Below are 16,927 nucleotides of genomic sequence, written 5' to 3' on the forward strand. Positions count from 1 at the left end.
TAAATATATATATATATATATATATATATATAAAAAAGCTCCTTTTATCCATTAAGAATTTATGAATAATAAAAAAAATTATTTTGGAGGCATATTAGCATGCGTTGAAATGGTTGGAAATTGGTGCATGGTGATCTTCAACTAGGAGAACATGATTTTGGACAAATTCTCCCTTATAAAACAAATATTTCGATATCCCCAAAGCATTATATTTTTCATTTAAAACTTATCCAATTTTTGTAAGATTGCCCACAAAGTGACTCATGATGCTTCAATGATTGACACACACACACTAATGATTCACCTTAACATTTGGAACATTGTGGAGGAGGGAAGCAGAATAATTGAAACCACAAACTTCAACTCAAAAGAATATTTTTTTATTTAAATTTTATTCTAGTATCTAAACTTTCGAGTTTTCATCCGAGAGTTTCTAAAATATTCATTTTAGTCTCCAAATTTTAAAGTTTCTTATTTTTTATATATTTGTAATTACTTTTTGAATGTGGTTTTTTTTTAACATTTCGTATAAATTATACTAGAATTACAATGTGATAAATTAAATTTTTGTAAAACTAAAACGTCCTTTTATGAAAATTTAAGTGAGATGTTTATCAAGCAGGATGAAATTTAAACCCACCCATTAATAATTTCTAAAATTGCTTGTGGAATCTTTATGGATCTAAGATGATAATTTAGTGAATAACATATTTATTAGAATATAAAACCTCAATACTTTTATTTTTTAGAATTAAAAAAGAAATTGTGTTATTTGTCATAATGCCACGACTATTTTTTCTTCTTTTTTGCAACTCTGATTTTTTTAATATAATAAAAATGGATTATGAATTAAACCTCCTAACTTTAAAAAAAAAAAATAACAAGATATGTTAATCTCTAACTTATACTTTAAGTTGACAATTAATTTTGTCCCTTTTAAAAATATTTCACACAGCTCGACGAACAATTAATATTTTTTTTGTCCTTTTCAAGATATTTATTAATTTAACTCAAATTATACAAATTTCTTCTCACATTCTTATCGTTCATGTTGGGATCACGATAACTATTTCAAACATATTATGTCCTTTTGTCAATTATTTCACACAATCTTAACTATTTAAATTTATTTGTCCCTTTCTAAGTCATTTCACACAACTAAATGAGCAACCAATATTTTGTTCTTTTTTTTTTCTTTTTTAAATACTAGCCTCTTGCATCTGATATTTCTATTTTATTTTATCATTTTTATTAAAATTAATTTATCTGTTTAATGAATAGGTATCAAATACTATGACCGTGAACTGTAGCAATAATAAAAAAGATTGAATTATATATATATATATATATATATATATAACTTAACTTATATATCTATATATCTATATATATATAGTTTAACTTATATATCTATATTAATAATATATTTGAGGTTAGTTTTTTCCTTCTTCTTCATCTACGTTTTTTTGTTTGTTATTATTTTTACGTTCTCTATCACAATTTCTTATTTTTTAAGTTTCTTAATTAGTGTAGTGGATCACATTCCAATTTTTCAGATTATAATTGATAAACGGTCATGAACCTAGATGAAAGGTATGTATAAAATTCATTATTCTAATATCATTCACCACATTTATATATTTCAAGATTTTTTTATAGAGAATATTAACAATATGTTTTTTTAATAGAAAAACGTTAGATTTCTTCACCCAAATAAACTCTCTCTATTCTTCATTCAAAATATTCACTTTTAAAATTTATGATTTTTCATTTTTCACTTATAACAATTAAATAAAGTACAAATACACATTGAAACTAATAATTTAATTTAAGAACATCCATAAAATTAACAGTAAAAAATAATGTAAAAAATTTGAATATACATTTTACCAATTTATTTCTAAAAATTAATTTAAAAATCTATAATTTTATCTATAATTATAATTAATACTGAAGTTTTAAAAGTCATAGTACCTTGATAGTTAAACCATTTTTAAAAAAATAAAAATATATTAAAACTAATAATTAGATACATTCATAAATTTTTCATCACCAACTAAACCTCTTTATATTTTTTATCTAAAACATTGACTTTTAAAATTTATGATTTATGATTTTTCACTTTTTAATAAAAACATAAATTTTAAAAATTTATGACTTTATCTCTAATTATAATTAAAAATAGAATTTGAAAATTATAGTGCTTAGTAGTTAAACAATGTTTAAAGAAATAAAAATATAAAAAATTTTGAAACTAATTGGCATATACCAAAGCGAGCATAATTGGCATATATCTCCAACCAAAAGGTTGTGAGTTCAAATCCTATTATAATTATTGACGATGAAAATTTAAAAATTTTTAGAATTTTAATAGATCTGCAATCTCCCTCTCATTTTCTACAACTATATCAAAAGTTCTCCCACCTCTTTCTAAAAATTAAAAAAAAAATCTCATCTAGTTGGTTTTTATTTCTCTTTTCTATTCCCCTTAGAGAGCATAATAGACTAAGTATATATATATTTTTTTAATTTGAATTGCAAAGTAGTGTTATCTAACAATTAATTTGATCTAAACAATAATGAGAGACAAAGATATGCTTCAAAAAAATAGTCTAAAATACAGGAAATATTGACTTAGATTTAAATTAAACTACAACTACAATACACATGTTAAATTACTAGTAAATTTAAAATTCTCATGTTAGTACTTTTCAAATATAACTTAAAAAGTTTCTTGTTTGATTTTTTTTTTATGTTCTTTTCTTTCAAATATTAAATAATAGGGTTGTATTTTACCATTGAAATATTTAAAGAAAAGCAAACAAATAATCTAATAAAAAAATTTCAATTTTATAATTTACGTAAACACATCTTTATTAATTAGAATTTGAAAAGTATTTTTAATAACTATAATCATACGTGAAATTGTAGCAAACAAAATCCGCAAACTGTTTAGCTTACCCAACATAAGACTTAATAACAGATTATACTGCTTGACACTAAGACCGCTACGTCCAGTCTTCCACTCAGATCGGCTAATTCATTAATAAAGTTAAGGATTAGTTACAACAACTCTCTCTAGAAATATCACTATAAGTTCTCAACAAAAGTCCCCTAACACAATTAATACTAAGGAAAAACTCACAAAAATCGAGATCTAATTACCTCGAATATGTTGATCTTGATTAGTACTAATGCCTCTACCAATACCTGAGCCGCTGCCACTGATTAGTTGTCAAAACTCGCTCAAAATCGACTGCTAATAACCCTTTTTCGGCTGTAGAAATCCTACACCCGAAAAACTGCTATTTATAAAGATGATACAACGTTAGGGTGCTGTCCACAGTGCAATGGCGCTACGGACAAAACAAATCCCGTAGCGCCTTGGGGCCCCATGAGGAGACAGCGCCGCAGCGCTCTGCTGCGGCCCTGCCCTCCTAGTTTGCTCGACTTTATTAAATTATCTCTAATATATCTAATAATGGTGTAAAAATAAAAAATTAGTATTTTTAAATTTTTCTCTCACATAGTATAAAATTGACCATTACACTCAACCAAATCTACTCAACACAAACATTTTATAAATACCTTCCCCTAGAAAGAAAAAATAAAGAAAAAAAACAATCCCAAGATCCAAAACAGCACAAGTTGGAAAGTGGCTCTTATATTCACTGTATAAATAGTGCAGTGTTATTTGGGATTTAACATTCCAAAGAGTTTAGAGAGTATTACACACTGAGATCAACAAGATGCTGTCGACGGCGCTAATGAAGGCTAAGCGGGAACAAGAAATGTTGGAAGAGATTTACAGAAACGCAACACAGAAAGAAGAAGAAAACTTGGAAGACATGTACAGAATGATAGCACAGAAAGAAGATGGCGAAAACATAATCCCAAGGTATTTCGCCCTCAAATCCAAACACAACACCAACTATCTCCGCTACATTAATGAATACGACGACCGCATCGGCGGGTTCCTCCGCTTCTCCGGCCAGAGACTTGTCAGCCCGTATACCAAATTCGAGGTCGAGTACTCCGACCTCGGAAAGGGATACGTGCACATAAGATGCTGTTACAACAACAAATATTGGGTTCGCCAGTCTTCCAAATCTAGCTACATTGTCGCCACTGCCAACCAGGCAGACGAGGACCTCTCGAAATGGTCGTGCACGTTGTTTGAGCCGATCTACGATAACCGTCAGAAGGCCTATCGTTTTCGCCACGTTCAGCTTGATCAAATCGTCTTCCTATCCCACTCTAATGACCAATACAACGATTGTATCGTTGCAAAAGCTGAGCGTGAAGTTGAGGTTCTACCAATGGTTACAATTAGGAAGGCTGATGATGAAATTTATGCACTCTCAACACTCGTTGATTGGGACTCCCTCTTTATACTTCCAAAACATGTGGCCTTCAAGGGAGATAATGGCCAATATTTGAGCTTTTCTAGTCCATACTTGAAGTTTTCGAGCTCGGATGTTAAAGAGTCATCCGTTGTGCAAGAGATCTTTCCTACAAAAGATGGTAATATTCCTATAAAGAATGACGACTCGGGTAAGTTTTGGCATCGTGATCCTAACTGGATATGCGCCACATCGACCCACAAGAGCGACAATCCCAACAACTTATTCTGGCCTGTCAAAATCGACAACCAAAACCTGGCTCTTCGCAACTTAGATAATATTAAGCTTAAGCCAATGGATTGCCATAAATTTAATTCTTTTTTTTTATTTTTATATTCTTAATTACCAACGAACTAATGTTGACTCTCTCTCACCTCTGATCTTCTGGTCAATGATATGTTTGTTAACCAGCATGAATGAATTACATTACATTCATTCTTTATAGGTAATAATCATTTCTGCCAGAGACTGACTATCGAAGGAAAGACGAGTTGTCTCCATGCTGGTGCAATTACTATTACCAAAGAATCGCGCATGGAAGTGGTAGAGGTTGTAATTTCGAGGACCATTGATAACGTGGAGTACCGAATTAACGATGCCCAAATTTACGGCCAAAAGGTGGTGTCGATGGGAAAAGGAACTGCTGTCAACAAAACAAAAGAAACTGACACAGTAACTTTTCAATTCAAGTACGAGGAAAAAAATAAAAAAAACTGGAGTTCCTCTGTCTCGTCCAAAATTGGTGTGAGTGTTACTACAAACTTTCAAGTTGGGGTTCCTATGGTTGCAAAAGGAAAGATTGAAGTTTCAGCTGAGATGGAGACTGAATATGAATGGGGAGAAACCCATAAGGATAAAAATGTGAAGGAATTTACTTACCCTGTAATTGTGCCTCCAATGTCAAAAGTGAAGATTCATGCTCTCATCAAGCAAGGGATGTGCCAAGTTCCTTTCTCCTATCGTCGAACCGATGTTCTTAGATGTTCTTAGGACTGGACGACAAGTCGTTCATCATTTACATGATGGACTTTTCATGGGCATAAACTCTTACGACTTCGAGTTCAAGTCTGAAACCATAACAATGACATCATAAAATTATTTGAGAGACTGGAACAATGTGATTAGTGGTCCTATACTATTCGAACTTCAGAGGTTACTAGAGAGTAGTCACATTTTGACAGCCACCTTGAATAATTTTGTGTGAAAAGTGTAATTATGTAAGTTGATTGGAGTGAATCGAGGGTTATTTGCGAATAGTGGTTGTAAAACCAGTCTGTGTTTCTGTTTGTTGGTGTTTATGTACTTTGTGTAGTTACTAATGTGTTATGAAATTCTCTCTTTGGCTAAAACACACATGATTTCCTCTCTTGGTAACATTTTCGTGCTTCCAGCTTTTCTTTGTCTAATTTAATGAGTTTGATGGTCCGTTTGTAGAGGATAGAAAAGTGTTACGGCTCCCATACTGAAAAGAAAAGAGACCTTACAAAGGTTTATCTTATACGATACATGCTACTTCTCTCCTTGTCAATTGGTTTTGAGATGTAACATCATCTCAAAATGAGTATCCGATCCAAAGTATTGATATGATATCAAAGTCCAACCAGTTTAAACAAAGCATTCAATTCAAAATATAGGATCCGACCAAGATTGGTGAGCCCAAAAGTGCCACCATCCTAAGGAGTCAGGTTAAGGATCCAACATTAAAAAGAAAATAAATCCTATAAGGTTTATAATAGATATGGATTGCTTCTCTTCATGTCAATTAATTTTTAGATGAAACTGATGAATATTGATGGGAAGAAGGTAACCCTTTTTATAAATTTTGTTAATCAAGAATTGGGTCATAGAAAAGTGTATATATGTTAATGAACTATGAAGCATACCATGTCTAATAAGAAATTGATAGGATTTTAGAGAAAAACAATATTTAGAGCTGATTTACTATTTTTTTTTTTTTTGAGTTTTTTTCAAGTTATTTAATGGTTCATTTTGTGCATCGATCCAATTTAATTTTGTGTAAAACATAATTTCATTGAAACGAGTCAATTCGTATAGATTTTAACATTGCTTATTGTTAAAATTCACAAGTGAACTAGTAGAAATTTAACTAGATGATAAAAAATGTAAACTTATATAAGTGTATGATTCAATTTAATAAAGTTAGAAGTTCACATTGAGAATATCTATTATGTTTGGGAGTTCTCAGTTAAAAATTAGGCAAGGAATTAATCAAGGGGATAACAGTACCCATTTTGAATATTGAGACAAAAATTTTACAAAATTAATAATAAATTAGACAGAATATAATATTACCAGAGGTAAAATAAGAGAAGAAGAAGTGTGTTTTAGTAATTCTGTTCTTGGTTATATTCCAAACTTAATCAATCAATTTTTTGATAGTCTATTTTTGATTTGGAAGGAGTCATTATTATTTACATTGTTTAAATGTTGATATGATATATTAATTACCATTATACCAATTAGATTAATGAGCGATAATTTAATGTAAGGTGACAATAAAAGAATGATAAAAAAGTTAGCAGCCAATTTCAATAAATATATTAGTCGTCATCATTCTTAAAAGTTATAAGTTTAGTCCGTCCACTCATTTTATTACCTAACCACTAACCACTCATTAAACCTATCTAATTGAACCTAACTTAATTGATTAAGACATCTAAACTCTAACTCTGTTGTTCTATTAAATAATATTTTCTTATAATAAAAAAGAGCCAAAAGAGTCTTTGTGCCTATTGCATGTCTGAAATGATTGGAATAAGTGCATGGTGATCTTCAACACTTAGATCTAGGAGAACATGATTTTGGACAAATTCTCATTATAAAACAAATATTTCGATATCTCCAAAGCAATCTATTTTTCATTCAAAACTTATCCAATTTCAAAACTATCTTCAAAACATGTTGAAAATTGAAATCATACGACCAGTTTTTGTAAGATTGCCAACAAAGTGGCTAACGTGCTTCTTTAAGACGCATGATGCTTCAATGATTGACACACACTAATGATCATTCACCTTAACATTTGGAACATTGTGGAGGACTAGACATAATAATTAAAGTCACGTCCATCCTTTTTATACTCCACTTAATTCTAATTCTAAGTCCGACAAACTCAAACGATCATGCAATTGAAAAATAAAATTCGATTAAGATCGATGAGCCAAAAGAACTACGATCTTGAAGAGTATAACAGACATGGACGACTACCCCTATTATTGTCAATTAATTTTGAGATGGAATCCCATGAATATTGATATGGTATAAGAGTCCAATAAATTCGAGTTGGAGCTCGAACGAGCATTCAATCTAAAAATAGGATCCGACGAAGATCGATGAGTCAAAAAGAGCCACAATCTTGAGAGACATGTTAAGGATCTGACATTGAAAATATAAATGACCTAACAACGATTTATAATATACATGGGATACTCTTAATTTTTTTTGGATTGTTTTTAGATGCTACCCATAAAAGTTGATATAAGAGATCTCTACTTTCTATAAAAAGATTGTAACTTATATTTTTCTGAAAAATATTATACCATCTATCACATAGATAATATAATATTCCTTTTAAAAAAATACCAACAAATTATTTTAGTAAAAAGTGTATTTTCTAATTTGAATTTTAACTCTAAACTTCCAAATTTATTATAATTAAATTTCTTATATTTTAAAATGAACTATCAAATTTGGTCTCGAATTTGTAAAGTTTTTTATTTTTTTGTATTTGGAACTATTTTTTTAATGGGACATTTTTTCAACATTTCAGATAAATTATGCTAAAATTAACATTATCTCACCAGCATGAGTTTTGCTCAGCAATAATTGGTACTCATCTCTAATCCAGAGATCATAAGTTCAAATCCTCATCCCTATTTGTCCTATTAAAAAATATCATTATCTCCACATTATTTCTTTTTTTTAGTGTGAATAATGGCGAAGTGAGAGCCAAAGTGAACATAGCTCAACACTAAAGGGTAAAACGAGAAAAAATATAAGATAATTAAAAGAAAATATAAGATAAATATAAGACATTTTAGATAAACTCATTTTTATAAAAGCACACCAAAAGATAAATGTAAACTAGAAACTCTTGATTTTGGACTTTCCTACACTAATGCTGAAGAGACATTTGCAAGATAAAGAAAGAAATCCTTTTATTGGCAATGTTAAATGACTTTCTTTCTTTCTTTTTTTTTTTTATAAGTTTCAACAAATAATGGTGTCATTATAATGGAATTTTATTATTAAAAAAACCCAGCCAGATTATTGATAATATTTCTTTTAGTTCATTACCTCTTTTATTGATGGTATACTATTTTTAGCATGCTACTTTTTTCTTGTGGATATTATACTATTTTTTCTTTTAAAATATGTTTGAACTTTCAAAATTTATTTTGATCCTTCAATTTTTTAAAATGCCTAATTACGTTCTTAATTTAAATAAAGAACTATTATCTTATTTTGTTACCAAATTTTAACCTATGGGTATAACATGAATTTTTTTTTTAACTACTGGACACAGGAGGGCTCGAACGTGGATCTTGCAAGCCTCCTGCCATTGCGCCAACACCCAAGGGTGCAGGTATATAATATGATTATTTCAAACATGTGTATTAATACGTTAGTATGGGCAACACTAAAGTTACATAGGTTTGGTTGATGCAACTCTTGATTGGGCATATATAAGATATAGTAGAATCATAGCAAAATCATTCGATTTTTTTTATCTTTTTTCTTTGAAAATTCAATGCAAGAAATTAATAAGATAGACATTGTAAAATAATTTAAGGACCAAAATAAAATAAAGTAGTAAAACGGGATTAATTTAAAATTCAAGCACTCAAAATGTGACTTAAATGTATTATTTTAAAAACTAATATTATTTAAATTTAATTTAATTGCAATAGATTCTCAAAAGGTTTCACACTAATAAAATTGTTGCCTTTAATTTATATATATATATATATTACAAAAAAACAACACTGAATGTTAAAATTAAATAAGACCACTAAAGTTACATCGGGAAAGTGGTGATCATGCCCCACAATCAGAATCCATAAGAAAAATAATTATCCTCATTATTAGTGGAGAGATCTTGTCAATTATGACACTCCTATTTAAAATTGGAAGGAAAATTATTGTCTTCAAAGTTGTATTATTCTCTACATGGCAGGTAAGGAAGGATTAGACAAATTTGTCAAATCATGCTAACGATTCTCAATACAATAAAGACTAATAGTCTCAACAAATTCCAAAATGGTGTTCAAGCCGATTGCTCCTCATAAGAATCACTTAGGGTCGTTTATTATTTGGTATGTAAATGTCTTTAAAGTCTAGAATTTCAGATGCTCAAAATTTTAGATGTCTGACACTTTTATTAATTACGTTTATTTCCTAAGAAAATTTGTAGGGATGTCCATAAATATTTGGAGATCTATGTTTTTTTTGCCAGATTTATTCTTGATAATATTTCAAATTTATATAATGTTCATAAAATGTCTTTATAAATATTAATATAATTTATATATTAATTTAATATAATTTATGCTTATATGATAGAATTGTTTTTATTAATTTAATATTTTTTTATATTTATTTTGTATATATTAATTTTTATATGTTATTTTTTAGAACAAATTATTTATTTAATATGAATATAAGATTTTAAGAAATAATTAATATTAAATATAAATTTATTATCAACTTTAATATTTTTCCAAAAAGATAATTACATCATTGATGTTATCCTGAAATAAATTTATTTATGATATTATAAAATTATATTAATTTAAGAAGAAAAATATCAAATATATATATTGATCCTTAGACAAATGTTGCTTTGAAAAACTTGAGATATTATATTAGATTATATTATATTATTTTATATGTAATTGTAATATATAAATATACTTAATTGCATAAAGTTTTTTATTAATACATGAGCATAATAATTTATTTAAATTATAAACTTAAATTAAAATAAAGAAAATTAATGAAAAAATAATGAAGTTAAAAAGTATAAACAAATCATGCCTCAACATGGGAAAACTCAAACAAAAACTTTTAAAAAATTATTTTTATTTTTAAAAGGTAGAACTTTGATTTCTTGGTTTATAAGTTTTTTAGAATAAGAATAATTTGTTACAAAACTACTATTTTTTTGTTCAATAAGAGTTTTGAGAAATAAATTTCTACTTTTTTTGGTTTTTGTAATCGTAAATGAAAATAAAAATAGAAAGAGACAAGATTTTTTTTAATGTCAAGGACAAAATATTGCAAGAGACAAAATTGATTATAAGTGTTATCAAAACAAACTATAGCAAGGACAATTTAAAGTCAGGAGCTATGCATATGCTAAAATTTAATGAAGAAAAAATCTAAAACAATTTTTGATAAAACTGCAACACCAAATTTAATGGGAAAAAAAGACCTAAACGAACTCTAAACCCAAAAATTATTTTTTTCTTTTTTTAAATAATCATGTCGAGGATAACTGTACCCAGGTATTTTGAATTGGGCATAGCCCTCATAGCTTTGGTTTTGGTTTGACTCAAAAGACCTATTATTATTCTGTCTTATATACCATAGATTATGCTCTTCTCTAGTCAATGTGGAATCCAACAAATCGTCTCCTCTTACAACTTTATCATTCAAATTGAGAATACAATAAATATTTCACAACTTATTCCTAGCTAACTATATTAAAAAAAACTATTATTTCAAATTTTATTCAATAGTAATTGACACCTACCAACCAGAACACAGTTCAGCGAGTTAAGATATATATCTCCAATCATGAGATTGAGAGTCTCATTCTCATCTCTCATATTGTACTAAAACAAAAGAAAAACAGACACCTATCTTTGATTGAGAAATCATGAGTTAGAATCCCATGTACTCATTTTTTATACTAAAAAATTATTTAATTTGTCTTTTGTCATTTTTATGTCACAAATAATCTCTAATTGCTAACTATTTTATCTATCTTAAAAATATTTCACACAATTCAATGACCAATTAATATTTTGTTTGTCCTCTTTAATATATTTATTAATTAACACATATTATATTATTAAATTACTTCTTATATTCTTATCATTAAAATCGATATCATTTCACAAATGCCAACTATTTTTTAAATTATGCGACAACTAATTTCTTAATCTTAACTATTTTAATTTAGTTGTCCCATTCTAAATTATTTCACACAAATGAATGAGCAACTAATATTTTATTTGTTCTTTTAAAAATATTTATTAATTAACCACAATCAGTGAAAAAATATGTCTGAGAATCAAATTGACATTATTATTTGAGCATAAAAAAAATATAATATTCATTTATGGTTAGAAAAAAAAAGGGTATCAGAGTCAATTTGAAACGAAACACTATTATTTCACACAACTCAATGAGCAATTAATATTTTGTCTGTCCTTTTCAATTTAACCAAAATCATAAGGATTGCTTCCCACAATCTTATCATCCATTTTTTCATCTTTGAAAAAAAATCTTATCATCCAAATTGAAATCAGGATAACAATTTCACATCTGATTAATTGCGAACTTATTTGTCTTTTTCTAATAATGATACATTCAAATTGTATCACGGGTAGCTTATGATTGAAATGAAACAATCACATTTTCTACCGAGATTATTAGATGTAATGTTTGATTTTAAGAAGACATCTCATTTAATCTAGGTCTTCCAAATCAAATTTTTCTTTTTTAATTATTCTATAGCTTTTATTTTTATGTAATTGGACTGCCTTTTTTTAGCTAGGCTCTTCCTTGTTTGTAGGGATGTTCCTCATATATCTCTCAATGAAAGTAGTGGAGAGAAAAAAATTGGAAACTATTTTATTTGCCCTATTTTTTAAAAAATATTTGACACAAGTGAATGAATATTTTGTTTATCCTTTTCAAGATATTTCTTAGTTAACCATAATTAGTGACGGTATATAAGTGTTAGAGCCAACCATACTATTAAGCATTGAAAAAATAATTTAATATTCAACTAGAAAAAGGTTATAATTGTTCATTTAACGCAGTTTTTTTAGTACGTAGCTTGAATGGTTGGTATTAAGTCCTCGAGTCAAAAAGTGAACATAATTTAATGGTAGTTAATATATAATCCTTATCAAAGAAGTTCGATCGGAAAATAATAAAATAAAAGATATTAAGTTCTCAAAAAAAAGAGAGAGAAAAAAAAGGGAGGTTAGATATTAATGTCTCTTTTTACCTTTGAATTAGAATCTAATATTGAAATTCTTCTTTTAAATGTGATAATTGCCTTTCCTCTTCTTGTTAACATCAACATCCCAAATTCGATCATATTTATCAGGAAAATAAAATAATTCTTCACATTGAGAACATATATTTTTCCAAGTAGCGTGAATCAATTAATAGAAAGGATATAACAACGGCTTTTAGAACATGTTTTGAAAATGAATAAATCATGGAAGAAATAACCAAATTTGACGTACATTGATGTAATTGATACTAATTATATTAATATAACTGATTTACCTTATATGAAGTACTATAGGGTACATCAAGTACATCAGTGATATACTTCGTAATGATTTACTGCATAGGAAGCAACTACAGAGATATCTACCTTCTTTGAAAGGTATTGTAATTAAATTTGAATCTCTACCATACAAGAATGTTAATAAGATTATTATTATTCTTTTTTAGTCTCTAAACTTTTAAATTCGTTGTTTGATCAGAAAAATGACCAATTCTACGAACATCGACATGGGAATTATGAAGACTAGGTGTATGAGCTGGAGAAGACTGGACATGTGACCTGCAAAACAAAGAACACTCCGATGTCAAAGTTAGGAACAATCCGAGTCACTTTTCAGAGAGAAAATGGGTGTTCATGTACCTTTAAACATAGTAAAGTGAGTTCTATTTATAGGTGAAACCCCCGATCGTGTTCTCAGCAAGGACTCAAAGGCTCTTTAAGGTTGTCGTGAGATGCGGCGTGTTGTTGTGAAGTCTGTCAGAGATTATACGGAGCTGAAGCGAAGCAATCGATTGAACCAATGATTTGGGAGCGTGATTTTTCTATAGCTTGGTCGGCTCAGCTATCCGAGAGATCGGCTCGCGGCTGATTTAGTGAACATTTTTGGACATGTCCACTATGATCCAATCATCTCATTCCACGTGTGGGAGCTTAGACATCCACCTCCAACATTCATTCCAGTTCTTACTTTGATCTTTCAAAATATTCATTTTAGTTTTTAAACTGTTAAGTTTATTTCACTTGAATTTCAAAATTTATATTTTTGTCCTTAAACTTTAAATCATAGTATTTTTTTTCTTAACCTTATTTTGTTTCTAACAAATGAATAGCATGTCTTCAAATTCGTATATTAATGTGTTGATATGCACATATATTGAAGCCACGTAGATTTAACTAAGATGAGTATTGGACAAAATGATTAGGTGAAGAATAACCAAGGTTAAAAGAAATATTTTAAAAGTTTAGAAACTAAATAGTTTTTTCCCTAAAAATATGTAGAGGCTAAATGGAAAAAAATTTAAAGTTGAAAGGCCGAAATAGTACAAATCTAAGAGTTAAATAACAAAAAGAAAAAAAGGTAAAAAAAATAAGCTTAAACATTTTTGTCACAAAATATTATTTTTCAAAAAGAAAATAACAAGCCAACTACGAAATTTCTCATGATAAGAATCATTTGTGGCCAATTGGCAATTTCAGAGGTCTAGAATTTTATTAGATACCCCAAGTTTTATATGTCACACTCAAAGTCATGTTTGTTCAAGAAAATTTATGAAGATGTCCATAAATATTTAGAAAGATATGTTTGTTTTCTAGGATTTATTTTTGAAATTTTTTTAATTTATATAATGTTCTAAAAATGTTCTTACAATTATCCATATAATTTATACATTAATTTAATATAATTTATATTTATAGTATAGAATTGTTTTTATTAATTTAATATTTTGTTTTATAATATTAATTTCATGTACATTACTTTTTATTTGTTAATTTTTAGAACAAAATAATTATTTCAGATTAATTCAAGATTTAAAAATAATTAAGATGAAATATAAATTTTATTTTCAGCTTTAATATTTTTTCAAAAAAGACAGTTATATAATTGATGTTATCTTGGGTAAAATTTATTGATCATATTATCAAATTATATTATTTTAAGTAGAAAAATATCAAATTGTAATTAGAAAAATGTTGCTTTAAAATTATATATTTAAGATAACAAATATTATTAATAATAATTCATTCAAAATATTAAAAATAAATGGGGATATTATAGAATTCAAGTGAATTTTATTTTATAGGTAAATCCAATATATAAATATACTTAATTGCATATAGTTGTTTATTAGTAAATGAGTATATTAATTTATTTAATTCATAACATTAGAAATAAAGATAAAGAAAGTTGATGAGAAAATATATGAAAATAGAAGGATGGGTAAAGATTCAAACTGATGATACCTATTAAGCTTCATGAGATACCAATTTTACACAAGGCGTTAAAAGGGAAGACCTAGTGAAGGTACTTCTGAAAAACTAAGTAATGATGGTGGTCCAATGGAGTCCAGCGGTGATTCCAATAGAGGCTCTAAGAAGTCCATTATGAGTGATGAAGATTAGGAGGAAATGGATTTGAAGGCTACAAGTGCGATACAGACGGGTTTAGCTAAGAATATTCTTGCGAATGTGCATGGAATGTCGACAACCAAAGAACTTTAGGAGAAGCTCGAAGCGTTGTATCAGGCAAAGGACATCTCAAATTGACTGTACCTGAAGGAGTAGCTTCACACGTTAGGAATGGAGGAAAGTATGAAAATTTCGGATCATTTGAGTAATCTCAATAGCATATTCTTTAAGCTAGAGGAAGGGAAGATAGATGACAAAGATAAGGCCCTCAGACTCATCTTGTCACTTCCACCTTCTTACTTCCACCTTCTTATGAACACATGAAGCCGATCTTGATGTATGGGAAGGATACTTTGAATTTTGTCGAGGCTATTAGTAAACATGTTGTCAGAGAAACAGGTTGAAAAGTGAAGGGCGCTTCACATGAAGATTTAGTATTGATAGCTAGCAATTGGAAGAAGAAGAAAGACTCCGTACAAAAGAAAGCTTATTGCTGGGGATGCGGACAATCTGGGCACATGAAGAAAGATTGTCCTAAGAGAGCCAGTTTGTCAAAGGGCTCTAGGCCCGATCCTGACAATATTTCTCTCCTCAGGGGAGAGGATGATCATTATCTTTGAAGAGAGATAGAAATCATCCTCATGGTATGTTCGCTTTAGGATGTGATATTAGTTTGGTTCCACAGGTTTTCACACGGACATTGTCTTGGCGATTATGCAAGGTGTGTTTGTATGGTGGAAGTTATGTCGATGGTGGAAGAACTTCCAAGTGAGCCAAGTAGGTGGAAGTTGCACTGTAAATTTCAGCAGAATTTATCGACATGTGACGAGGAAGAAAAATATTGGAAGACGACATTTCAAGTGATCTACTTTTATGGTGTAGGCTATAGTTCTCTGAATTGAGAATTATGATTGTCGGTGAAGACAATGAGTGGAGTAGAAGCTGTGAGTTTTTCAATATCTTGCTGTGGAATTTGTTGGGTTTTAGCAAAATATTTTTTGGTATTATGGAGCAAAAATAGGAAATTCTTGTCCTATGAAGAAAAGGATACTAACGTTAGTCATTTATAAACAATGTGGGTTGACTAAATGATGTCGGTTTTATGGTGAGGTGCCTTATTTTTTAGAAATGTCATATTTAGTGTCGGTTAATAACCGACATTGAAACATACGAATTAATGTCGGTTAGAAAACGTCATGGTAATAAAAGAAAAATAGGCGCGCACGATATGTTTTAAAATTACGTAATTTTAGAATTGAAAAATGATGTCATTTGCATTTTAAATTAAAACAAACATTAAATACATTATACAATGTCGATTAAAAACCGACATTAAAAGCCAAAAAATAATGTCGGCTGGGAAATGTCATGGTAATAAAAGAAAAATAGACGCCCTAAATTAACCTAATTTAGGAATTGAAAAACGGTGTTGTTTGCATTTTAAATTAAAACTGACATTAAATACATTATACAATGTCGGTTACAAACCGACATTGAAAGCTAAATATTGATGTACTGTTTATATACAAAATACGACTCGTTTTGTCGACATTAAATCGTGAGTGTTTGGATTCAATGACGATTTAGGCTATAATGTCAGTTTTAAAAATATGGGTATTTAATGTCACTTCAAAATCGACATCAAATATGGAGATACGGGGTTGGTTGTCAAACCACATTGAATGTCAAAAAATAAATAAATAAAAAATGACAAGACCTAGAGATACACAACGACATGAAATATTAAAAAATTAATTAATTAAAAAACAAATACAAAAACCAATTAATTAAACAAAAAGAAAAATAAAAAAAATAAAAAAGGAAATAGATGTAGCCCTAAATT

At 28.6% G+C, this 16,927-nt stretch overlaps 1 protein-coding gene across 1 annotated transcript; it reads left to right on the forward strand.

The window, feature by feature from the left end:
* The first annotated feature begins 3,583 nt into the window (after positions 1–3,583).
* On the forward strand, positions 3,584–5,757 carry LOC111024281 (uncharacterized). Its single transcript, XM_022301928.2, has 2 exons — positions 3,584–4,554; positions 4,849–5,757. Exons 1-2 carry the CDS (start codon positions 3,750–3,752, stop codon positions 5,391–5,393), a joined length of 1,350 nt encoding a protein of 449 aa, XP_022157620.1. The 5' UTR covers positions 3,584–3,749; the 3' UTR covers positions 5,394–5,757.
* Positions 5,758–16,927: the final 11,170 nt, after the last annotated feature.

Source organism: Momordica charantia (assembly GCF_013281855.1).
Source record: "Momordica charantia cultivar OHB3-1 chromosome 7 unlocalized genomic scaffold, Mcharantia_2.0 BLBB01000007.1, whole genome shotgun sequence".
In the NCBI taxonomy this organism is placed as follows: domain Eukaryota; kingdom Viridiplantae; phylum Streptophyta; class Magnoliopsida; order Cucurbitales; family Cucurbitaceae; genus Momordica; species Momordica charantia.

Excerpts from the sequence above, each read along its gene's own strand:
- LOC111024281 (XM_022301928.2), top strand. The coding sequence starts at position 3,750 with ATGCTGTCGACGGCGCTAATGAAGGCTAAGCGGGAACAAGAAATGTTG. Across the intron at positions 4,555-4,848 it reads TATAAAGAATGACGACTCGG|GTAATAATCATTTCTGCCAG; the intron begins GTAAGTTTTGGC and ends CATTCTTTATAG.